This window comes from Phoxinus phoxinus (genome assembly GCF_949152265.1).
Source record: "Phoxinus phoxinus genome assembly, chromosome: 12".
Lineage (NCBI taxonomy): Eukaryota > Metazoa > Chordata > Actinopteri > Cypriniformes > Leuciscidae > Phoxinus > Phoxinus phoxinus.
The window spans coordinates 15616709-15644194 of record NC_136887.1 but is presented as its reverse complement, the minus strand read 5'-3'; the positions used below and the strand labels follow the sequence as shown (position 1 = coordinate 15644194).

The 27486-nt window shown below is 41.4% G+C and overlaps 1 protein-coding gene across 6 annotated transcripts in view; it reads right to left on the bottom strand.

Annotated features, from left to right (window-relative positions):
• glra1 (glycine receptor, alpha 1) overlaps positions 1-8261 on the bottom strand; it is a 59892-nt gene extending 51631 nt beyond the window's left edge. For 2 of the 6 annotated variants that reach the window (XM_079630010.1, XM_079630013.1), the window contains exon 1: positions 653-776. In XM_079630010.1, coding sequence (XP_079486136.1) covers positions 653-705 — 53 coding nt within the window. In that variant the 5' untranslated portion in view covers positions 706-776. Of the gene's footprint in view, positions 1-652; positions 777-6978; positions 7787-8221 lie in introns of those variants that run through there. The other 4 variants (XM_079630012.1, XM_079630015.1, XM_079630011.1 and 1 more) reach the window with 4 other exon arrangements.
• Positions 8262-27486: the final 19225 nt, after the last annotated feature.

Below are 27486 nucleotides of genomic sequence, written 5' to 3'. Positions count from 1 at the left end.
GGCTGTGAGGGATAGACTTGCATAAAACTTGTTTTTTGTCTACTGAAATCTCTTGGAAAGATACGTTTGCAGTGTTTCGTCAGCAGAACAATCCAAAAACACATTGAATATATCAGTACAACCCACTGAGGAGATGCACGTCTATCCCTCACGGCCTCGCTTTCATTCATTCTCGTTACAAAGATGGCACTGCTGTGAGTAAGGTCTATATCTCTGACAGCATATGCTGTCATTTTCAAAAAGTGATATTAAACAATTGACAAGCTTTGGGTTTAAATCTCCAGGGCTGAAGCTAATTTACTTCAGACCAAAAGAGAGCCCATGAAACCGCTAAATGAACATGGAAATGAATCGAGACCTCGTCATACGGGAGTATCTGTGTCTTCATTAGCATTGAAAGCCATTAGAGCTTAATACGTGATAACAGGGTGCATGTCTGTCCCTTTGAAAACTCAGTGTAACCCGCCCACTGAATTCACACTAAAAGTCAGGTCACTAACTGGCCTGCGAGTCACATGATAACTTAGTGCTGATTAGTCACATTTTAACTGCTTCCATAGGGCGCTTTATCTGCCCTACATTTAATTGCCAAGTCTCTATGCTACATGATGGACTTTAATATCTATTGACTTATTCAAGTCCTCCCACATACCTGATTACTGAAAACTCACAGGAACGATGGACTTTTTTCCCCATATGCAGCATCAGTGTGTCTGACAAAAATGGAGGATAATAATCATAAAAGAGCCTGTGGTATATTGATTTCACCTAAGTCCTTGAGACATGGTCCTGTTCTTGCCAATTTCATGGGTCTTTCTTTGAAGGGAATTGCTCTATTTTCTTAACCAGCCACCGAATCCTGTCTAACTGTTTCGGCAGCATATCCATTATTCTTTCATGTCCATTGACTTTCTGCGTCACCACTTATCCTTTTTATTTTCGAAATAAGCAACAGTCAGGCTTTTTCCATTCTGCACATCATTATTCTCTCTGCTCATTAGCATTTACTGGTGTTGGGCAACTATTACATTGGAGAAGTGTATGGCATTTAAATGTGAATACGTCATAGAGAATATTCTGGGAAATGCAGCTCAACATATCTCTTTTATATCTAAACATGTGTGATCAGTCTTAAGAACATCTTAACAAAAGACTGTTAAACACTTTTAATTAAACTCTTTCATTTTAACACACGCTGAATGGTTAAAAATAAACAGCATAAGAAAAAAAGTGTCAGTAAAGATCCAAAAGCTCAACTCTGTAGATACAGGTGTAGAAAATTAATGAATTAATTCAAATAAAAAAATAAAGACTTTTACATTGTTACAAAAGATTTCTATTTTAAATAAGTGCTGTTCTTTTGAACATTCTTTTCTTCAAAAAAAGGTTTAATGGTTTCCAGAAAAACTGTTTTCAACATTGATGAAAATAATAAATGTTTCTGTGAATGAATGAACGTCAAATAATCATATTAGAATGATTTCTGAAGGATCATGTGACACTGAAGAGACTGGTGTAATGATGCTGAAAATTCAACTTTACCATCACAGGAATAAATGATAAAACCAGAAAACAAAATTGTAAGTTGTAACATTTCACAATATTACTGCATTTATGATCAAATAAATAAGTGTGTGTGTGTGTGTGTCCTGGTAAACCCTATGGGACAAAAAATATCCCCACAAAAAAAGGCAATATACAAAATCCTTGTCCTTGTGGAGACATTTTTTGGTCCCCATGGGAAAACAGCTTATCAATCATCTGATTTTTTTTTTTCTCAGTTTTTTGAAAATGTACAAACGCAGAAAGTTTTCTGTGATGGGTAGGTAACGGTTTAGGGTGTAGGGTTAGTGTAAGATACAATTAGTTTGTACAGTATAGAAATCATTATGTCTATGGAAAGTCCCCATAAAACATGAAAACTCAACATGTGTGCGTGTATCAAGGGCACAGAATTTAGTAGGGACGCTAGGGACATGTCCCCATCAATATTCAGCGACACTGAATTGTCCCTAACAATAATGTTGATCCAAAAATTAAAGTAGACCACACATGGCAGCAATGAAATAAGTACATTGTATTTACTTATGTCATTAAATCAAATTGAGAAATAATCATTTTCGGTTACACTTTATTTTAAGGTGTCATTGTTACAGTCACCATATGCAGTGCATATGATTCACATTGCACACATAATTTGGGTGATATGAATGTAAGATGATTGCAGAAGTGACACTGATCTGTGTTTTTGTTTATTCTTTTTAAAGAAATGGCAAATCCAGTGTGGCAGCACTACCTCACCTGTTTTTACTATTTGTTAAAACATGTTTTTTTCATCTTCAATAAATGTTCCTTTTTTAAATTGAGACATGTAACATTTGTTATCATCATTGTGTCCTTTTTATGAAGTAAATTGAGGGAGTAAAAGCAGTATCGGCTCCAAATATCGGCACAAAAAAAATCCACATCGGTCGATCCCTATTACAGTGTAATTATATATATAAGTACTGAGTAATATTAATTAACTACATGTACTTCCTATAGGGTTAGGGCAGGATTAGTTGCATGTAATTATGCATAATTTACTGTTAGTGCTGTGGTAAATACATGTAACATATGTAACAAGGACACTGAAAAATAAAGTGTTACCTAATTTTACATCTTCATTTTATGTGATGGGGTTGAGTTGTTAAGCTTGACAGTACCTCCCTGACTATAATACGCCTCAAAAATATGAATAAAAATGATGAAACTAGCTTACTATCTTCTGCACCACTGTTAACGAGACCTGAATGATGTCATTTCAATGATGAGTCTAAATGACTATGGGTGGAGAATGGTGGGCATGACAGGGTTGAGTTCAGACTGAGGGACATGACTTTATTTATAAAATAGCTTTCTTTTTTCCCCACAAGAAAATAACATAAATACTTACAATATTGCCAAAAAATTATAAACACTATGCACATTTTGTTAAATATGTAGGGAAATATTAGTTAAATAAGTACAAATTCAGTGAAGTCGCTTAGGGACATGACAAACTGCTTAGTGTAAGATAGAAACATTAGACATTATGATAAAAATTATTTAAATGCAATAATTATTTGTAATCATTATAATGGACATTTTTATGGACATTATTGTGAAAAGCTTTTTTTATTTTGGTGAACCACCACATTAAAAAGTCTAAGGGACTGAAATCTGAAATATTAACAGAATCCTAGGAATTAATTATATAAATATATATATAATATATATATATAGTTTGTGTGTGTGTGTGTGTGTGTGTGTGTGTGTGTGTGTGTGTGTGTGTGTGTGTGTGAATCATCCCATTGTGAGAAACACATTCATTTGTGTTTAATGTAAAATTTTGCAATGCAAGCATAATGAGATTAGTCATGGCATGCCAGATTATTGAGTCTCTTCCAGAGCTATTCTCTGTGACTATAGGCTCTTTACATGAACACACCATCGAAACAATCTTGGTGACAGTGTGAAATCTGAGGATACAGTCTCTATTAGTTTTGGTTCCCTGCATATCCATCTCATTGTAACCAGTAGCTGACAAAAGATAGAGAGAAGCTGGACACGTAATGTGGGTAGTCAAAACATTTTTATAAACACTTTTTGTGTTTATAGCAATCAATAATAGAAGTGGTCTAAATATTTTAAAACATGTACCTACATATATCTTCTGTGGACGTCTCAGGACAGAAAAATATTTGTCCAACCATTGCACTCGGTCCGAATGCAATAATCCTACCAGCATATCAGTGTGTTTATTTCCATACCTCCGCACACCCTGCTCACACAAACATCACACGTCACGAGTGTTTCATGAGGCTATGCAGTGTCACCGAGCGCCAAAAACAAACAGCTGTCGCCTTTTACAGTTCCTCCTGAACCAAAACAAAGAGCTTATGCTGCGTTCACGCCATGTCATAACTGTAATTACAAGATGGCAACCCGTGACGTTCTACTCAGAGCGGTTCACGGCCTCAGACTCAAATTTATGCATTTCTCTGTCATCACTATCAACGCTGAAATAAATCTGCAGCAGTGAGGTGGTACAAATAAGAGCTCTGTAAGTTGTTCTCATTGATTATTATTGTAATTTTATGTGCTTTGAGACATGAGGTAATTAAACGCCGTCTCTCATCACGCTTTGCGTACTTTGCTGTTCGTTCGTGCTTTGAAGGAGGCGTGGCTTTGGAGATTTCATGATTTTAAAGCTAGCTTGCTATTGCTAGCCTCTCCGAAAATCCCTACCCTACCTTTAAACTGCATCTTTAGTAATGAATGGTTTCACTGATCAAGGCAGCACTGAACAAATGAACCTTGATCGATGCTGGTCATGGCAGTGGAGAGGGCCTGATCCTTCTGCTGATGCAGCAGGAACCAAACCAGAGCCTCCTGCCAGAAAATATATGCAAACAACCCAGAGACCTGCATACTTTAATGTGAGGATCCAATCATTAGCCCTAAGTGTAGCTCATTATGTTCTTAGGACCACTGATGAACACAATCCTTATTGATCTTGTAACACTCAAGAAATCAAAGGCCTCTCTGGCACCAAGATGGCATTTCTTCAAGCTGCTCTCAATTTGTCAATGCGGTTACTGAAGGACAGAAGAGAACATGTCAGAATAAACCCCAAATTACTTGATCTTCAAATCTTCACTTTAGCACAGACCTCAATAACCTCTCAGATAGAAAGAAAGGTGGTGGATCCAACATCAAAATGAGTATTGCTAGTGATGGGTCAGTGCTATTTGTGGTACAATCCTGTCTTTGATTATTAATGATGCTTTAGGAGTTAGGAATGATCCTTCCTAAAAATAAAGGTTACAATGAATACTATTTATAGCTTTTTTTTTCTTTAGATATTGAACAAGCCGTCCTTCCCCTCATTTCCCTCCACTTTGAGTGGAAAAATTAGAGAAAAGCTCTACAGTAGAGCACAAAATTGAGAGCATATATGTATCCGCTGCAGTCACTACCTGTGCATACAATTACAACAACTAAACTCTGATTCTAATATTTGTTAGTAGATATTAACCATTGAGGCAAGTGCATTTTTTTCATAGTTTTCATAATTGAGCCAAGCAGCAATTAACAGACATAGGGATATGCATTAATATCAAACAGCAATGCAACTACACTTTCAAAGAGGATCTTCATGCAAACCAGCACAGAGATTACATTGTAAAAAAAAGAAAAGAAGATATATATATATATATATATTGGGCTAATGGAACAGAGGGTGATATTGACACAGCACTGCAAAAATAAGTCCTTGCTTTGTTTCATTTTATTTTTATGACTCTTCTTGAACAAATCCTACAAACAAATCGTTTATTTTTAATGTTAATGGGTTTTGATGAGTAACACAAAAAAGTCATGCAAAATTTAACCCAAAACAAAATAGTTTGTCAATTGTTTCATGTTATTTTAGAATATTTTTTATATTTTAATGTCATATTATTAGAATGTTTGTTTCCTCAAATGTCAGATAGTTATGTCACACCGTCCAATATCTTTAATTTTGTAAGATGTTGCTTTTGTTGGGCTAAATTACGGTAATGTTTATTCAGTCGTAATAAATATTGTTTCTGTTCATTTAGATGTTACCATATCTTTTACATTGTAGATACACTACAAGCACACTGGATTGGATTGGCTTAACACAGCATTACCTGCATATTTCATTGTGATGGTGTGATGACATAACATTATAAATGCTTTACACATGTATTTTAATAGCTATGCCTCTGCTTCTCCAGTGACATGCACACAGCAGCCTCTCACGTGACATTCCTTGCTTGGAAAATGTGCAAGCTAATATGGAAATCAATTAGAGAGATGGAATTCATAGAGCAAATTATGTTTGTGTACAATTTGTATTCGTCAGTGGCATTAGCATTGATGGAGTGATCAATGTTTGGTAATAAGTCTGCATGTGAAATGAGGTTGGAGTGTAGGCTGAAACTAGGAGAAAGATATCAATTAACAGCCTCTGCAAAAGTTCAGCAGCAAGAGCTGAGCCTGCAATATCCTGATTCCAGTTCATTAACTAAACACTGCCCATAGAATGCAAAATAATTACTGCAAACCACCAGCCAGATAAGGTGAATACGTTCATGATATTGTAATAGAGGATTCTTACGTTTGAGATAATCAGTGTTATAATAGAATAATGTGGAGCTTTAAAATTGAGATTCAAATAGATTGCATCTGTAAAATTAAATATTCATTTTTTAATTAACAGTAAACTGAATAATTGTACATAAAAATGGAGGCATAAGGGTGGTGTAAGTTTTTTATAGGCCTATACTTTGAGCATAGAACTGCACCGTGGATGGATGGATGGATGGATGGATGGGATTACATTGTCAATCACAACACATTTGCCATGATATATCCCTAATTTGGGACTTGTTAGCTTTAGGGATTATGACCACGCTAATCTATAGCCTATATGCGTGTGTAATACATTAAATATATATATATATATATATATATATATATATATATATATATATATATATATATATATATATATATATATAGGCTACACACAGAAAGTTGTTAAATAAATCTCACACTCACACACTGATTTATTTTAGGTAGTTTGTTGCCTTCATGTGCCTGTTGATAACTTTATATTCATCGAATGGCCACTAGTGTTCGCTATTTAGCCTGGTTTAAAATGAATCCTTGCCATTTCTGACTTGGATGACTGAATGACACGGAATTATGACTTAGTTTATTTTTTTAATTAGCAGACATGATATTACATCATATGAACTAACAGGCCAACGACTCAATCATACGACGATTTTGTATTTTTGTTGTATTTTTATAAATAGGGTAGCTACACAATTCTCAGCAAAAGTAAAGAAACCACCTCGACAGAAAACAAGAAAATAGCCTGTTTGAGTAAAAAGCACTCTCGCATCAAAACAGCGCGATACGTACCTGAAAAATACAATAGTTTCCCACAAATAAATCCCGAGTGCGAACATTGTGTCAGGTTGGAGATGAGTAGATGTAGTTACAGCTCAGAGCACCATACAATTCCTTCTTCTCTCACTTCCGAGGTGCACAATTCGTCCTTTGCTTGTTTCAGATTCCCAGAAAGGCCAAACAAATCTCAAGAGCATACAGACGAGCTGGTCATTTTCCCGACAGCGGCTGTGTAGGTGAAGCGGAGCTCCTGTTTCATACGGGTTGCGGAATTTCAGGTGGAAGCAGCGCTGTGGAAAAAACTCGATGAGATAAATTCAGATGTTCATTCCGGACGATCCATAGCAGCATTAGATGCGTAGTCGCCGAGGATATCTAAAGACGCTCCATCGCAAACATTTAAAACAAACGAAACTACACACTAAATCTCCTCACAGTGCTGGAATGCCACCAAAGTCATTGGGAAAATATACATACGCGTCTGCTCTTTTCCTCCGCGCTTCTTTTTGCATGCATCCCAGTGAAGAAATGTGTCGCTTTCTCGAGCCACACGTTAGTTTTTGCTACCTCTGGCTGAGGTAGTCTGATTTAGTACGTACTTGTTTCCCAGGGGTGAATTGTTAGTGCTGCATGAAGCTACTTCCATTGTCTGGTCCAGTTAAGAGACGCTGCTCATTTCTTTTGTTTCAATGGTTTTCTTGAATCCTCGTCAGAAAAGCCCAAACGCTGATATTTCAGCACACAGGGTCTGTTCCATCGCTCAGAAGCCCCCCAGCCCCACAGTATTTCTTGCTGCAGTCATTTACTAAACTCAAAAAGCACCTCACACACTCTCAACACACGCCCACATGCTGCTGTCATTGGTCTGAATGGCACTCCAGACAAATGCCTCCTCCACGGATTGGAGATGGGCATTTATTGCCATATGTTGGACTTCGAGGGCTACGCTGTTTTGGGCCAATTGTTTTTTTTCTTATGTGTGGCACAGTTTTCAGAAACATGCTACAAAAAGACATTTTATGGCAGAGAGCTGCAGTGCCTATAACTCTGTTCAAGCCACTGGGGGATTTCTGCCCAACCAGCTTTGGTAACTGTGCTTATTAGATTTTTGAGGAGATACAGTATTTTTTTTTTTTTTACACAATTGCTACTTTGTCCTAAAAGGTAACACTTTGCAATAGGTTTTCATTTGTTACCATTGACTAGTTAAAGGGATATAGCTCATCCATAAATGTAATTCTGTCATCTTACTCACCCTCAAGTTGTTCCAAACCTGTAGGGCCGTTTTCTTCTTCTGTTGAACACACAAAAGAAGATATTTTGAACAATATGTAACCAAACAGTTGTGGGGCACCACTAACTTCCATAGTATAAGGGACAAAAAGAATGGTGCCCCACAACTTTTTGGCTACAAACATTCTTCTAAAAATCTTCTTTTGTGTTCAGCATTCATTCAGATTTGGAACAACTTGAGGGTGAGTAAATGATGACAGAATTGTATGAACAATCCCTTTAACAAGAACAAGCAATACTTTTACAGCATTATTAACAACATTATTAATTCCTTAACCATGGTTGCCCATACAAAATATGTAGTTAATTCACCGTGTATGGCATTTAGTCAGACAATATAAGTTGTCACAATGAAACCATCAATTAAATATAGCATATTATAGGTTTTTCAGAAAAAAAAACAAGTTATTAAAAAAAGTTTAATTTAAAATAAGAAATGTGGTAGCCTATGAATACACAAAAATATGACCAAATTGTATTTTAAACACAACTTGCCCTGAATACACTGAACCTTTTGTTCAAATATACCTTTATCGAACCATGTCAACTAACTTTTCATTAGAGTATTAGTAGGCAGACAACAAATTGTTACCGTACTATTGTCTGAATGTATGCTACTTGTGTTTTTACAGTTCACTTGTTAACTTAACAGCTAAAGCTAAAAATCAGTATGATGTTATTATAAGTTTAGTTTAGAAGTCTAATTTAAAATAGTTTCGAACTTGGCAATTGTAAATAAATCACAAACCCTTTGCTAGAGAAAACACACATTGGTGTAATTTGACATATGAGTCAAAACCATATAGTTACTGAGTAATATCCCATGTGACAACTAGCCCCGGCCGCCGCTTCGTCATTCTTGAAACACACATCAGGAGTGAAGTTTACTGCAGTTGGGTTTCATAGGTCTCTCCTGCTCAATGTCACTTCACTGCAGGCATAATAACAAGCAAAATGTTTGCCAGTGCAAAGCCGCAAGTGTAAAAAAAAACAAAAAAGCATGACGTAATCAAAACAAACATATGTTTCGAATAAACACTGTCATAGTGCAATACAGTCAGCATCAATGTAGTTCAAGTCTTTCAACCATTGGATGAGACACGCACATGAGAACGGAATAGCCTCTTGTTTTTATAAAAAGATGAAATAGTAAAGCCATTGTTATATCTCAAATCTATTATATTATTGTATTTATATATTTAAGCGTTCACTTAATCAGTTTGAATCTGTGATCAATTACAGTTGTACCACTTGTATTTGTTTTTACAGAACTGTGACTCAGATGCTCTGTATATCTCTGTCAAACTCTATTACACCTTGACAGCTCTAATATTTCATGATGAATAAAGAGCCTAGAAATTCAGTTCAATTTTGCTATCCGTGACAACACAAACAGAACAGAACAGAAAGAAGTGATTAAAGATATCAACAACTCAGCAGCTGGGACTGGGGGTAGATTCGCCCGTTCTGCATTGTTCCCCTGCACTGCCGTTGTTGTAAGTGGGCCAAAACACTGACAGAATTGAATAATGTCACTTCTGACTGCTTTGAATATAGTATATTAAAACCTTTGAAAAGGAGTTTAAGATTAAAAAGTTATTTACCATTGAAAAAACTGCTAACACAAGCATTACGCTGAACGACGACAGGACTAATCGAAGGAAACACAACTATAAAACATTTATTTCCATTCGCATGTCTGTGTTGTACGTACCGGAGAGCCAGATCACTTTATATATCATAAAATTATAGATTCTTGCACTTTTTTTCCACTTTGACTTTTAGTGAAAAGTGCTTGACCTTTATCTATCCATACAAGACAAATCATATAACACAATCGGATATCAGTGAAGAAGAAATGCTAATGTATTATCTAAAATCTATCTAAGCAACTAAATTAACATCTGATTCTTCTCTAATAAGAAAATGCTCCTGATTTAATCCAGTTGGTTTCAGTGTGACGGATGTCGATTTTCAATGGTGTATGCAACAAAGCACCGTCACTTATTGTGCAGGCACAGAAACATCTCACATCTCCATCAGTGGGAGATGAATGTATTTCCCAATCCATGGGCCTTGGGGTATTCCATCACCGCACATTTATTGTCAATGTCTCTCTTATGTCATGTAACTGGGCAGGCATACAGTATGAAATTATTTTATGTACATTAGAAATGAAATTTCTGTATGCACAGTATCTTCTGATCATTAACCTCTGTTCTCTTTGAAAGTTACAGCATATAATGGTTTTATTGTTAGAAAAAAAAACAAGTTTGTTAAATGTTCTGTCTGAATACTGATTGGCTGGAAGGTTCGCAATAAAACCGTTAAGTCAGTTAAATAACCGTTCTACTGCACCGGGGAAACAAGCGCGCGGTAGAATTTTGTGTTTGAACTTCTGTTTTTGCGGTAACTATATTTCTATGGCACTATGGGAGTAATTAGCTGGTGAAGTGGGTTTACTTATAGAGTTAACGAAATTTATCATGAGCTCTGTAATGTTTGAAGCGGGTGTTTTCATTGAAACACACGCATACGGCACTCTGAGATCGTGCTGCGCACACAAGTTCATGAGGAGCACAGACACTTATCAACGCTACCCTGCGACTTTCATTAATAAAAAAGCTTTGCTACTGAATCGTTACATTATATTTTTCATCAACGAGGGAGTAACATCGCTGGTTTTGAATTAAACTCACAGCTTCGTTGTTAGTAGACAAAGAGACGCTGAACAAACGCATATAATTCACACACGCATCTCTCTCTCTCTCTCTCTCTCTCTCTCTCTCTCTCTCTCTCTCTCTCTCTCTCTCTCTCTCTCTCTCTCTCTCTCTCTCACTTGATAATGAATTCAAATAAATGTTATAATTCAGTTCATTCAAATAAATGTATTCTTTCTTACACACTATATACTATATATATATCTCAGTGTCTATTAGAGTGGACATTTAGAGTGGACAGAATGATCTAACTGACAAAAATAACTGTCATGTTTACCCGTCAAATATTGCTCTGCAAACATCAATAACAGCTTTAAGTTGTCAATGCTGGCAAATGACCATGTTATAAGCACGATAATCCACTGCTAGCTGTGCATTAAACGACCTGAATACCCCTTCACTTCGGGTGTTTTTTTGCCTCCACGTCGTGCATTAAAATCGTTTTATGCACAGCTAGCCGTGAATTATCCATTTCTTATTATTTAGCAAGGATGCAATAAATTGACCAAAAGTGGTCATCATATTCAGGTCCAAATGCTCACATGGGTCCCAGGTTCGAATGTGACCCGCAGTCGTTTCCCGGTCTCACCCTACTCTCCAGTCACTCTCCACTTTCTGAATAAAGGTAAAAGGCTCAAAAATATAGTAACACAATGATTTCACACAGTATATGACACAAAATGACAGCACACTTTATTAGATAACAACAACAAACAGAAGACAAATAGAAGACTTTATACAATAACTACACCACACTATGCTCAAAATAAATACAATATATAATATTTATATTGTAAATATATTAATCAATATACAATATTAAATATATATTTAAAATATATATACAATTGATGTATAAAAAAAGAATGAATAATAAATAAATAAATAACCATAAAAAGTGTACTGTTGAGTAGTTAGAAGTGCATAAGAAGTGCATTAAGTCAGTAAACATTAAACTGATATTAGTCAAATCTCAACAATTCATTGTCATAAAATGTACAGTTTTAGTAGGCTAATAAACTTGTTCTAACATCTTGTTTAGTTAAAAAATCTATTCAAACGGCTCATATCACACCATTATTCATCTTGAATTCATATTATTTGATTTGCGTCTTCTGATTGGTTCTGTGAAATTAGAGGCTTTTGCTGGCAAAGGAAAGCGGCGTTTAGAAGTTTCTGCCAACGAACCGGTATTTGTGAATAGGCTGAGGCTGGGATTTAGCGGGTTTGAAGTGAAAGTATTTGATGAACGTATATGTGCATTCGCTCAATATCGTAATCTCATTTTTGACGGAGGTGGCGTTTAGCTGCCAAGTCTTTATATATTTAAAGGGTTAAACCTAAACTCCACTATTGTTGAACTAGTCAGGATGCGGTGTTGTGATTATTGTTCAGGCATTTCCATAAGCTCCCAGTCCACCCCTCTAAATGAAAAGTGGGCTTTAGTAGCGGCCGGCGTATCACTAACTTAATCAAAATTACCTATGATGGTCCATAGCCTCCACGGCCCAATTTAGTTTTATGAAGCAGACATGGAGGATATTCTTAGTGTAATCAAGGATGTGTTTCCCCTGGAAAGGCCATGAATTGAAAATGTGTTGTATGCTTCATCATAAACGAGGAGCTTTTTCAGTAGGAAACACAAAGGCAGCACAAACTCATAAGTTCAATGTAGCGTGCTCATATTATCTCTCTCTTGATGAAACAGCTTGCTGGTAATCATCTCTATACATGTGGTTCAGCAGCAATAGAAATGCACAATAAAACATCCTCTGCATGCATTTACAGCCGATAAATTAGCTGGTAAATAATGTGGGGCGAGTTACATGACCTTTGGAGGTGCACTATTCTTTACAGCTGGCATCAGGCTGACCTACCTATTTATATCCGTTCAAAAAAAAAAGATCTGGAAAAAGCTACTCATTGGGGAAACGGAGATGTAATTTTTGCTCAAGCGTGACTGAGGTTCCCTCGCTTTCTATCCTGGTCATATTAAAACACAGACCCATTTTAGCAACTGGGAAACACACTCCATCTCTGTATGCAGCAGGATGGCACATAACGTTGATCGTTCATGCTGAATGGGCACACCTGTGCCCGAGATCGTGCATCCAGGAGCAAGGACACACTGGAGAGCCAATGCTAACAGGTCACACATGCCAATTCAGGGAACCGTCAGCGATTTTTCCCCCTGCCCTCTCTGCAGCGTCGTTGCCGATTTCCCCTTTAAAAGGAACACCCTGCAGCCGAGACCGTTTGCTAGTTATGAATCCTCCCTCCATCTGGCTTCAGTTTTAGGGGAAAGATGTGTCTAGCATTTGTTATGGGGATGATAAATCCACCTGTCTCTGGAGTGAAAGAGCACATCCTCTGGTTCTCATCCAGGCTCAAAATGATCAGAGGGAGCGCGTGTCGCTGATGCCGTGTGACAAATCGGCAGAAGCCGATGCGAGATTATTTGTCTGTTCTGACAAATTCGTTTATGTGTTAACCGAGTGGCTTATGAATGACTCCACCAACTTGCCAGAGTAAATTACCACATCTTGTTTTGGACGCGAGAGCGTGCGTCTTGTAATCCGATGCAGCGGTGCCATCATGTCTTCAGAAGTATCTCATGCATATAAAGGGAGGAGAGCTGGCTCATTAATTTTAACAGGTGCTTTTTCAAAGCATCCACATGTACTGTTGTCGCACACTTAAGATGGCTATGAAACCAGTCCCTGACCGCAACCAGCCTTAACCTTGACTGATGGCACAACCGCCTCCGGCAATCACATTAAAAGCCACATTTGTTCATATTCGCACAGGGAACCACATTTTGCAATCTCCTTAATTTAGCCAGACTGATAAATCGCAGGGTTGGTGCTTTACTGCCACAGCGTGTTATGTCCCCAGCATTGACTGCCCTTGAAATGAGCACTGTCCTATTTCAAAAATAATACAAGAGAGACGCGTGTTTTGAGGTTGCAAAGACCTCTGAATATACGGCTGCTTGGGGTGATCACTGGGAATCTAGAAATCTGAGGCAGGGGCCCGCTATCTGTCTATGGGGGCCCATCTGATGTCATCAGGAGCCACTGATATATTTTCCTATATAGGAATAGAGCTACATTAACTGTTTTCCTAGTTATATCATTGTCAAAAGTTTACTGATTAGTACAACGTTTACATCTCCAAACTTTTCAAGGGATCCCCTTCTTAAAAAATAAATAAATAAATATATAAATATATACACCATACCATACCATTCATAAATACAGTATATATACGTATATATCATTATTATTATTATTATTATTAAATACACTACCGTTCAACTACCATTTGTATTATTATTACACCTACCATTTTTCTTTGAAAAATTAATACATTCTTTCAGAAAGGATGCATTAAAATGAGAGTAAAATGGCAGAAAAGACATGTATAATGTTACAAAATAATAAATGCTGTGTTTTTAAGTGTTAATCAAAGATTCCTAAAATAAAATACATGATGGTTTCCACAAAAATGGAATGAGCATTAAATACTTTTTATTCATATTTCAGGTGCACACATTAACCTAAAAATATCTATGTAAAATATTTTTTCTTCTTTCTCAAATTCATCCGTCACGTGGATCCATCTTGCATCGGGTGTGTGCCGGAAGCTTAAATACCAAGGGAAATTCCTTGTGTGCGCAAGCACACTTGGTAATAAAGCTCTTTCTGATTCTGATCTCCATACAGCCCCAGAGTTTGAAATCCCCTGCTCTAAATGATAGATCAGCAAGCCCAGAAAAGAGACGATTCTGTCTTAGGGTTTATTAGAGCCCAAAGGTTTGTAATACACCACTGTCTGTTTGTACTGATAATATCCGTGCCTCCACTACCCAACGTATGAATGTCAATGATCAATTTCATTCTAGAGAAGAGAAATGAGAGTGTCTCTGTTGTTAATTGCACTCTTAAGGTGTTAGGGTGAGCGTGCTGAGTTGAGTTCTCCTCTGCTTCAGCAGAATCAATGAGAAGTGAGAGTTCCTGCAGTGTGTCAAGGTGGAGAGATTATGACAGGTTAGAGAGAGAGAGAGAGAGAGAGAGAGAGAGAGAGAGAGAGAGAGAGAGAGAGAGAGAGAGAGAGAGAGAGAGAGAGAGAGAGAGAGAGAGAGAGAGAGAAACCCTCGAAACATACCTAAACCACATGGTGGTACTTGTAAATACAATGAAAGTTTCATGGTTCTTCTTCCCACCAAGGTAGGAGTTTATTTCCAGTGGGCAAGTGTAATATCACCTCATCCACTGCTAGACGATGACCTCTAATTTGAACTACAGCAAAGGGAATGCAGATGAATAATGCATAAGTCTTGTCTGCTTGTACTGCTGGTCTGAGACGAATGCAATTACACGTCCCTCAGGAACTAAACTATAGTTACTGTATATGGAGGATTCATGTGTGAGGAGTGAAGGGCTCTTAGAGAAAAATAGACTTACTGTAAACTGTTCAGCTGAGATCAAATCATTGTTTTAGTGCATAAATCCAAAGTGACATATATTTCAATTCATGCATTTCCTTGGCATCAAAGCCATGACCTTGGTATATCTAGCGCCTCAGTCTACTGCGCTGGGGTACAAGAACATCATGACAACACAGGAAAACGCTGACTAGCTGATGGCACCGAAGAACGACTATGGTCCAAAACCCTTTACAAGTCACTATCCTGAGCTATGACATCAAAGGCAACAGACAGGGGGAAAATATCAAGTCCATTTCACACTTGGGATTAATATGAATAATTCATTGGAATACAGGGCTACTTTTAAATGGCTGTCAATGGAGAAAGATATTTTGTGCGCTCAGATGATGTAGTTACAGCATCTACCAGCAGGAGCTAACAGGGCCATGCTAAAGCCCAAAGTACACTTTAGTTTTGATGCAAACGCTTAGCGCATGCTTACAGCGAAACGCGTAGCCATTCAAAGTTCACTCCTTTAGATAGCTTGTGTGACAAGTGCACTCTAGAAAGTTTCATATTTGGTCAGTGGTCAAGTTTTGAACAATAAAAATGTTTTGAACTCACTTAAACTGTGTGTTTCTCTGTGTGATAGACTATTAAATGCTTTACTCAAGTGCCCAACGATGGAATTTGATGTAAAGACAACATTAGGACGTTAGAGCTTGACGCCAGACAAACGTCGGGTTTAGACGTCAACGCGAATGTAATTTTCCAGCAAATTGAGACGTCTGCATGTTGGGAGTTTGTGGACAGACAAACGTCTGGTTTAGACGTCAACCCGATTTTCCTTTTCAATCAAAATTTCACGTCTGCACAACATTGGAGCTTGATGTCAAAAAAACATTGGATGTAGACGTCAACCTGATTTTAATTTTCAACCAAAATTTGACGTCTACACAACGTTGGAGTCCAACGTCTTCCTTTTGTCTAAAGGTTTAATAAACTGTTCTTTTTCTGACTATTATTTCATATCAGACTTTACAGGTTTAAAGCCATGACCCATGTTAAAAAAGCCATGAAACCATGAGCCATGAAAAAAATTTGTGAGATAAAGGTTAAAATGAGAAATTGTGTCACATTACTTGCAACTGCAAAATATAATGCTGCATTTGTCAGATATAATTTTTTATCTATTATCAGATATAATTGTTTACTCTTGAGTCAGAAAGGCTTCCATAGAATGATGTACAGCACCACTATATCAAAATGTATACCACTGGTGAGACTTATAAACCAAACTTTGCAACTCTCATTTCTCTGTTAAATAATCCTTCAGTTTGTGATATGTAATCCTAGCTGTGATGGAAACTCAGAAGGTTGGTATTCATCACTTCTATGAGGTATTGGCTGCAGAATTATTACAAGATTACTAGAATTATTACTAATAGTACTAATATTTACCACTGCAAATTAAAAATAAACATAATCTAAAAAGAGGCTATTAAGTCATTGAAGTTTTCTGTTAGAAACTACATGAACAAAGTGAAGGCATATGAAGTTTGCTTTCTGTCAGCGGCTCAGAGCGCAAACTCTTCCAGGTGCAGCTTGGGTCAAGAATATGATTTACGTCATGTGACATTCACCTGAACTGATTTCCTGAAAGGTGAATGTTGGTACAAGCGCTAAGCCTTTTATCACTTGTGCTTTTAATCAGCCAACTGTCAAAGCAAACGGTTGGCAAAGTCTACTGCATAGCTTTTAAAGTCGTCATTTTATGTACCCTGCTACCATTTATTGTCCTTTACACTGCGGCCAAGCAAAATAAGCTTTTTAAAATGATTATCTCCTGAATAACGTCGAGGGAAAGTGAGAGTTTTATAATTGGACTGTCATGCAAATCACTCTCTATTTTTATTTAAGCAGCTTCAAACAAGTCAAACAGAAATGCTGTACTCTCAAACGAAATTCGCCGCTAATCACCTTTTCATATATGCATTTCATTAACGGCTCAAGTGATGAGTCTCGGACTGTGTTTGCACACAGACTCTACATGTATCCTGCCATATGACTCATCAAGTGTTGTGTGATGATTCCGACTTGATTTTTGCGGCGCACGGCTCGGCTTTTGCTCATTTCGACTTCCTGCTTGCTGCATCTGCTTGCAATGCCCTCTGGGAATACAGCTGGGCTGTGGCCTACATGGAACAATACCACGAAGAGCAGCAAGAAAATATTAGAAACGTCTGGCTAGTTGCATTCTTCTTCGTTTTCGGAGCCAATTTTGTGTTTTTATTTCCGTTCTATTTATGCTAATCGCATAAGCATCAATCATGCGCGACGTGTAATCGGTGCGCTTTCATAAACAGCACTTATAGGTAAATGAGGGGCTCTTCGTCTAAGCAATCAGCACTTTCACATGTATTGTTTCTTATGTATGAGACACCCGGGATGTCGAACACAGTCGTGGCTCGTTGGGGAGCTGCAAATTCTTTCTCCACAGGAAGATGTGGACAAGACAGTCGATGATTCAGTGGAGTTGTCTCAGCTCCCCCGGATCCCTTGGCTGGCTGACTCTCCTCTCTCGGTGCAAGTCAGATCTGTTTGATAGCATTTAGCAGGACAAGCAGATGTCAACTGCTGCTGACCTTGCCAATTATTACCCCAACAGAAAGCTAATGACAGCATATCTATTCACTCCTGCTGCGGGAACCTGAAAGCTGCCATTACGTCCCTTGAATCTGTGCAGAAATGCGCATGTATCCTAATGTCCGAAAACCTGATAAAAGGAGGCCGCATTCGTTACACGTGTGACTCGGTTTCAGCCGGGGTTTTCGGACTGACAGCTGGATTATGCAAACTGTCTTTCTTTGAAGCATCTAGGGAGACTGGTTTCAACAGCCTCTTTGGCATTGGTCAGCACAGGGGCGTTTGCTGATCAATGATGTTAATGCAGAAGATGCACAATGCTCGATCTCAGCGGACGGCCAGGTTCATCGATCGGGAGATCGCTCACATGCTCGGTGTCCTGAATCACTGAATCTCTCAGCGTAGAGAGAGCTATTAAGAGACCATGAAATCAAAACGGGACTTTTCAGGCATTTAGTCCATGTCAGCTTTGAGATTATCTGTATGGTCGCTGTGATTTTGCCAAGTATGACGTGTTTCTGGATCAACATCTGTTGTTTTTCCCTACCCCTAAACCTAACCCCACCCGTAACTTATCCCTAAAATCAGAGGGAAATGAATAAGAATGGCATAGTAGAAGCCCGTAACCCATGTTGTAAGCCTGAACTTGACATTAACTGTCAGTGCTACATTTTTCTAAATGTCATAATCATTTGTTAACAAACAAGGATTCCTTACTTCAATGAGCTCATTGTTTCTGCATTAAATTATTACATTGTTTAAATTAATACATTTTTCACTAACTGTGATTTTGTACATTTCTGAAATACATAACAGTTACCTTTTATAACAGACCACTCTAAATTGTAATGTGGACTCACATATTGTCTGTAAAGTTGCTTTAAAATTATGTGTATTGTGAAAAGCGCTATACAAATAAATGTGAATTGAATTAAATGAACTGTAAACCTATCCCTCAAATCTGATTGGATGATTGGAATGTTGTTCCAGGATCAACACTCTTTCTCCCTGTATGCTAGTGCAGGGCTCTAGGCTGTTCGTTCATGAGCCAAATATTATGATAAAACATTTTTGGGGAAACAACAGGGAGAAACAACTGAGCTGTACACACTTAGGATATAATTAAACAGGCTTATCAACTTTTTAAAGAGAGTAGAAAACACTCTTCATCAAATGCTGGGCTTTCAATCAAACTCTGTTGTGCAAATTTCTCTGTCATTTAGAAACAGACAAATGAGGCATATGAAGGACATTTTGCATGACTGCCTTTATCCTCTAAGATTATGAACAAAGCTAAAAACTCAAAAGAAAATACAGCCCAAACTAGATTAAACAGGTGTTCACTTGCCGTAAAGATAAAGGAAAAACAACAAACAACAAACAGACAGACATGAAATGCTTTTCATCCGGTCACAAAACTGCCATTCACCTCAACAGTTTAGATGAAACTGAAGAGAAAATGGCTGACTTCACGTATTTGTTTACTCTAATCACCTGTAGGTGTCTCCATATCGCCTCTTTTTAGATGCACCTAATACACCATATTCAATGAATATTATTTTACAACAACAAACATTTTGGCGCAATTCATAATTCATTTATTTTTCCCGTTACAGAGACACAACAATAGACGGCCGCGTTGACTATAGGGCTGCGTCCGAAAGAACAATTGATTTCGGACAAACTTCTAAGGCAATGTAACGGTTTAATAATCTACAACATAATAGATAGAATAATATTTAAGGAGTACAATAGTAATTTCTCTCTAGAAATGACATAAAAAATGGAAAATGTTGGTCAAAAACGTACATTTACACACAAACTGACCACCAACCGCAACTTTCAGATGCCATCTTGATTTTTTTAGCTCAGCTGTCACGGAATGGAAAGCACAGGATTTCAGGATATCAAAGGCAGAGAAGGATACTGTACATCTAAGATGCCTTCAAAAATGTATCAGTTTAAGGTATCTCAGGAGACATGAAGTGAAGCTAACATTAGATTTGGACATTGATGGCTTCCTACCTTGCATCCTCTAAAATTTTGTGAGGAGTTTAAGCAAATTTCCCCAAACACAGGCAGTGCACCCACTACTCTGACGGAGCAACCAGCCATTCATTCTGGGAATAAAATTCTTTAAACTAAAATTATTTTAACAAAATGTTCACATATGAAAATGCATCACTGATTAATTAGTAAATTAGTATTTAGCATAAAGCAAAACTAAAAAAAAGGAAGGTTAAATGCTGCCTCTCTGTAAATTACACTGACGCTGAGGCAATGGCATGTTCACTGGGGTTTTTAACTCAATTTTATATTTGTAGACAAAACCCTAAATCATACTTAGCGGTATGTTAGTCTTGCGATGTAGCCAAGTGAAACTTAAAGCACTTTAAGCTAGGTGGAAAATGGTGCCAACTCTACAATCGGTAACACTTTCTATGAAGACCATGCTTATAATGAATTATAGCCCCATTTATACTTATTTAAGTATTATATTCTATAAATATATTTATAAGGACTCATTAAGACATACTGCATTATAAGAATAGTTACAGTTACATTATTTTTATAATTACTCATAAGTCATGCATTTGCTTTTTCAATGCACAAGCTCATAATCAATTATACACTGATTTATAAACGATCAAATATAAAATAGTTCCAGAGACACTTGTTTGCTGTATGAATGATCAATTATGCCTTTAATGGCTAATGTTTGCATTAGAGGTCATGAATGGTAATTTTGATTATTTAAAAATCTATATCTCCTCAGCTATACCACATCCTGAAAGAGGCAATTTAGACTCACTAAAAGGACTTTTACTAAAGTAAAAGCTATCAATCAGGTGACAGAAGGCATGTAGATTGTGTACAATGATTTATCAGCAAAGTTTTGATAATGTTGATAATTCAGAAGCTTTAGACATTTGTATATCAAATATGACACGAGGCTTTATAGGGTTAAATATGCCACAAAATACAACCTGTTGAACATATCGTTCTCTTACGTAGAGTTCTCTCGTACTGCGTCGAAAGAACGCTACGGGAAAGATATTTCTTTGTCGAGATTGAAGCCTAAAATTAATCCTTAATTTTGTAATATTGTAAAACGCTTTTCTGAAGCATACAACCTAGGCGGAGCAATACAGCTCACCCATTGGCTGCTCCGCCAGAAAAGCATAGCCTATGCGAGGCCAGAGACGCTGACCAATGAGGACGCTTCGCGCCCTTCTGCGTCACCTCCCGCCCAAACAGGCGTGGCCTAGGCCTATAAATACGAGCATAGCTGTCTAACACGCCGATTTTCTTAAATTCAACGAAGCTGCACGCATCGCTGGATTGATTCGAGCCGCCACAGCCGTTTGGATACAAGCACCTCAGCAGGACGAGCCCTTACCTGAAGCCGCTGGTCATCGCCGCCTTCAGCCGCCGTTCCCTGCTGCGCTTCTCCGGCGTGGATATATCCTTTCAGTTTTGTGTGTGTTTTGTGTGTGTGTTCGCCTACCGCGTCACACACTTTTTCCTCACAAAAGAGCAACGAGTGTCTTTTTAAAGATGTCTCGCTTTTCCTGCGGCTCCTGCCGAGCCGCGCTCATCGACGGGGACCACCACGAACTATGTGTTTCCTGCTTGGGCGAGGAACATGCAGCTATCGCTCTCGGTGATGGCGGCTGCCATCACTGCGACATGATGCCAATCGCGACTCTGCGGACTCGCCTTGCATCTTTCGCCGAAGCTGCTCAACCGCCCCCTGTAGCGCCGCGCCGTAAAAAGCGCCGTGCTCAGCGGGTCCCGGAACCTCCCTCCACGAGGAGCTCGCCGCCGCCGCCGCTAGCTCCTCTCAACGTTTCGCTTGAGTCGCTCACCGACGGACAACAGCCGCAGCACGCCGCTTTGTCCGTTATGGAAGACGACCAGCAAGCTGTATCAGAGGGAGATGATGATTGCTGTTCGCTTCTCGCTTCGGAGAGCGAGGGTTGGGCGAGCTCCGTGGACCTCCCCTCCCCCGCTGTTCGGGAGCGCAGAGGAGGGAAGATCAGCATCGAGGCAGAACTGATGCGTCTGCTCACACAGGCCGTGTCGAGCCTCGGCCTCGATTGGTCGACGCCCGAGCAACCTGCACTCAACCGGCTGGATGGCCGCTTCCTCTCTGGAGACCGCGCTGCGCCCCCCTCCAGACACGCACCGTTTCTTCCTGAGCTTCATGAAGAGGTAGCGAAATCGTGGAAGGCGCCATTTTCAGCCAGAGTACGTACTTCTGCCTCGCCAGCATTCTCCGTAGTGGACGGTGCTCGAGACAGAGGCTACCACGCTCTCCCTCCGGTCGAGGAGGCTGTAGCGACTCACCTTTGCCCACCCTCTGCTGGACGGCGGGCTAAGGGAGTCCTACCATCCAAAGCTTGCCGCACATCGTCAGCTCTGAACGGTCGCGTGTATTCCGCCGCCGGACAAGCTGCATCGGCGCTGCACACCATGGCGGTGCTTCAAATCCACCAGGCCAACCTCCTCTGCAAGCTAGACGAGGAAGGCCCGGGCGCGATCAGTGTTCCGGACTTACGTAGCGCCACAGACCTAGCTCTTCGCGCTACAAAGTCCGCCGCACACGCCATCGGCAGGATTATGGCCACAGCTACTGTTTCCGAGAGACATTTATGGCTGACTCTCTCTGAAATGGCGGAGTCCGAGCGCTCTGCGTTCCTCGACGCCCCCATTTCACCGGCTGGCCTCTTCGGATCCTCCGTGAAGGACTTCGCGGACCGATTCGCCGAGGTACAGAAAACTTCACAGGCCATGAGACATTTCCTGCCAAAGCGCTCCAGTTCCGCAACAGGCCGCCCTAAACAGCCGCCTGCCCGAACTCAGCAGCGCCCCGCGCCCGCCGCACCGGCCCAGCAGCAACAGGCCCGAGAGAGACCACGGTCTCGCTCCGCCGGACGCCGCCCGCCACCGCGTGGTCCTCGGCCCAAGATTTCAATCAAGCCCGAGGCCTCGGCGCCATCCTAGCCCTGCTAGGAAAAAGACGGTGTTCGGGTCCCGCTGCGGCCGGACTTCCACCAAAGATTCCCGCTTGTACAGCCCTAAGTTCCGCGTTTGTACCAGTGTACTCAGCAGCCAACAAACCGGCCGTAAAGCCCGTTTGCCTGCACACAAACGCCGTTTTCACGGCGACCCAGATAAATCTAAAAAAGAGTTTAATTTCTGGTGTTCCGGCCAAGGCCGATGGTGTAATGTGTGTAACTGCAATGCCCACCCAGTGCCCATTCATTCACACAAGCACAGCCCCGTTCAACACAGGGTTTGCACACATAAAATCGGCTCACACCGATTGTGCTTTACGTGTAGTGAGCGTGCCCACTGTCCAGTGCCCACAACCACTACACACTGCACGTTCCGCGGTTTCTGTAAAAACGAAACTAACGAACGGTCAGTCAGTACACAAACACAGTGTCCCCGGTGTTATAAATGTGCCCGCTACCAAGCGCCCACGTTTATTCACAAACATAACGAGCCCCGTAGGGCTCGCCCCGCGTGCTCTCTCTCAACTCAGAGAGTCGAGCGCGCGCGGGACGCATACTGTGTTAAACATGTCCCCCGCCTCAGACGCCACGGCGTCCATGTTACAGCACACGGTTGCTCTCGTGTCGCCGCCATTTCGCGACCAGAGCCCAGATTACATTCAACCCCTAGTCACACGTGCAGATGCATGGGAAGGACTACCCGGGGTCTCAGAATGGGTGCTAGAGACTATAAAAAGAGGCTATTCGCTACAGTTTTATCGACGCCCTCCCCGTTTCACGGGAAAAGTCGAAACCACGGTAAAAACAGAAGTAGCACATCTACTTCGAGCCGAAATAGCGAAGCTATTGAGCAAAGGGGCCATAGAGCCTTTATCTCAAGCTCAGAGCGAAGGGGGCCTGTACAGCAGATATTTCCTGGTACCGAAGAAAGACGGGGGTCTCAGACCCATTTTAGATCTAAGGCGTCTGAACAAAACGCTAACAAAGCGGAAGTTCAGAATGCTCACGACCAGAAGTATCCTCGCGCAAATTCGCCGAGGAGACTGGTTTATGGCAATAGATCTGAAAGACGCGTATTTTCACATACAAATTGCGTCACGTCACAGGCGATTTTTGAGATTCGCCTTCGAGGGCCGGGCATATCAGTACACAGTCCTGCCATTCGGGCTGTCTCTAGCACCTCGTACATTTACAGTGTGCATGGACGCGGCGCTGGCACCCCTGAGACTCCGGGGCGTTCGAATTCTGAACTATTTGGACGATTGGCTAATTCTGGCTCAATCGCCGTCAGAACTCGCTCACCACAAGACACTAATACTCGATCACCTCGAGTGCTTAGGTCTGAGAGTCAATTGGGAGAAAAGTTCACTGTTTCCCAGTCAAAGGATCTCCTTTTTAGGACTGGATCTGAACTCACTGTCTATGACAGCACAGCTGTCATCACAGCGCAGGCGAAATACCCTGCAAATGGCGAAATCCTTCCTCAGCGGCCACATAGTGCCACTCAGGAGATTTCAGAAAATGCTGGGCCTCATGGCCTCAGCCTCAACAGTGCTGCAGTTGGGCCTGCTGCGCATGCGCCCACTACAGTTCTGGTTGAGAGCGCGCGTACCGCGCCGAGCATGGTTACACGGTCGTTATCGCCTCAAGGTCACTCAGGAATGCATTTCAGCCCTGACACCATGGAGAGCGTCAGACTGGTACCGGTCAGGTGTAAGCCTGGGGACTTCCTCGAGCCTGAAGGTGGTGTCCACGGACGCGTCCACCTCAGGCTGGGGAGCACTGCTCGACGGCAGACCGCTCTTTGGCCAGTGGGCAGAGCGAGCCAAACTACCGCACATAAACTGCCTGGAAATGATGGCAGTGGACTTTGCGCTGAGGCGCTTCTGTCCCCGGATAAAAGGACACCACGTCCTGGTCCGCTCGGACAACATGTCGGTAGTAGCCTACATAAACCGCCAGGGTGGCGTGAGATCCCGGAACCTATTCAGGTTAGCGGAACGCATACTGGTGTGGGCCCAGCACAACCTGCGCTCGTTAAGAGCAATGCACGTGCCAGGCCACTTGAACGTAGGCCCGGACAGACTCTCACGGGACAACGTTCCTACGGGAGAGTGGTCCCTACACACACAGACAGTGCGTCTGCTGTGGAAAACGTTCGGCAGAGCGGAAATAGACCTGTTTGCAAACCAGGAAAACGCTCACTGCCCAGAATTCTTTTCGAAGAGCGCGAACGCGCTGGCCAGAGTCTGGCCCCGCCGCCCGCTCTATGCTTTTCCTCCTGTCTCACTCCTGCCTCAAGTGCTGGAGCGTATCAAGGAGAGCGGATGCTCAGTACTGCTAGTTGCTCCATTCTGGACGAATCAGACCTGGTTCCCAGCTTTGATGCGACTGAAAAGTACTGCCCCGTGGCCGATTCCAGTGAGGAGAGACCTCCTCTCACAGGCCAAGGGCTCGATTCTGCATCCTCACCCCGAGCTTTGGTCCCTACACGTATGGGCCATAAACGGGTACCCGCTAACCTCCCAAGAGGAGTGTTAGACACAATCGAACAAGCTAGGGCTCCGTCTACTAGACGGCTCTACGCTTCCAAATGGTCGGTGTTCTCTGGATGGTGTTCAGATCAAGGTCTGTCACCACTTCAGTGTGGAGAACCGGAGATTCTCTCCTTCTTGCAAGAGCTATTGGATAAGGGAAGAACCCCATCCACGCTCAAAGTCTATGTGGCTGCCATATCAGCGTTCGTTAATCCAACGCTTGGCCGTTCACTAGGCAGGAACGACCTGGTGGTCCGCTTCCTGAGAGGCGCCAGGAGGTTAAACCCTCCAAGGCCTCCTTCAGTCCCCGTTTGGGACCTTTCTACAGTGTTGAACGCTATGAAAGGGGCCCCTTTCGAGCCTATTCACTCAGTTGACATGAAACACCTGTCTCTCAAGACCGTGTTTCTTTTGGCTCTCGCTTCAGTGAAGCGTGTGGGAGACTTGCAAGCGCTCTCAGTGAGAGCTTCTTGTATGGAGTTCGGGCCAAACGACTCTATAGTCGTATTGAAACCGAAGCATGGGTACGTGCCTAAGTCCCTCAACACACCGTTCAGGGCTCAGGTCATCTCCCTGTCGGCCCTGCCGGCCTCAGAGGACGGAAATAGCTCCCTTTGCCCGGTCAGGGCATTAAGAGCTTACGTGTCCCGCTCCGCTGTTTTTCGACAGACGGAGCAGCTCTTTGTTTCGTTCAGCGGGCGCTCCAAGGGACGAGCCGCAACGAAACAGAGTCTGTCTCGATGGGTAGTGGACGCCATTGCGCTAGCCTACGCATCTAGAGGCTTGGAATGCCCTTTGGGCATCAGAGCACATTCCACGAGAGGCATGGCCTCTTCATGGGCTTGGTATAGCGGAATCTCGTTACAAGATATCTGTATGGCGGCAGGCTGGGCCTCCCCGTCTACATTTATTAGGTTCTATAACCTAGAGGTTCCTGCGTTGCAGGCTAAACTGCTCTCGGTCTAGAAGACTATGTGTAAGTGTTCCTGCCCCGCGCTGCGGCCCAGGTCACTTCAATGTTTAAAATGTATAAGTGTTCCTGCCCCGCGCTGCGGCCCAGGTCACTTCAATGTTAATATGTATAAGTGTTCCTGCCCCGCGCTGCGGCCCAGGTCACTTCAATGTTTAAGCATCACTCACTGACAATGTGTCCCATGAGCATGCTATTACCCCTCATATATATCTATATTACATATATATGCTATTATGCCTTAAGAGGCACTACTATAAGGGATGATGCTATTTTAGCCGCTCTCCCTATACTTCTTGGGGTAGGCGCTTGTATACCAGGGCGCGCGCGCCCTTAGGTGTCTGTGTCGATCCAAGAACACGCACGGCGGTTTGCATAGGTTTCCCGTAGCGTTCTTTCGACGCAGTACGAGAGAACTCTACGTAAGAGAACGTACTCGGTTACTAACGTAACCTCGGTTCTCTCTAGGAGAGGGAACGAGTACTGCGTCTCATGGCCGTGCGTGTCCACGCTGCGTCGCTTCATTGACGAAAATCTGCGTGTTAGACAGCTATGCTCGTATTTATAGGCCTAGGCCACGCCTGTTTGGGCGGGAGGTGACGCAGAAGGGCGCGAAGCGTCCTCATTGGTCAGCGTCTCTGGCCTCGCATAGGCTGTGCTTTTCTGGCGGAGCAGCCAATGGGTGAGCTGTATTGCTCCGCCTAGGTTGTATGCTTCAGAAAAGCGTTTTACAATATTACAAAATTAAGGATTAATTTTAGGCTTCAATCTCGACAAAGAAATATCTTTCCCGTAGCGTTCTTTCGACGCAGTACTCGTTCCCTCTCCTAGAGAGAACCGAGGTTACGTTAGTAACCGAGTACGTTTTCATTCATATAAAATTACAAATGGCATTTACTCTGAC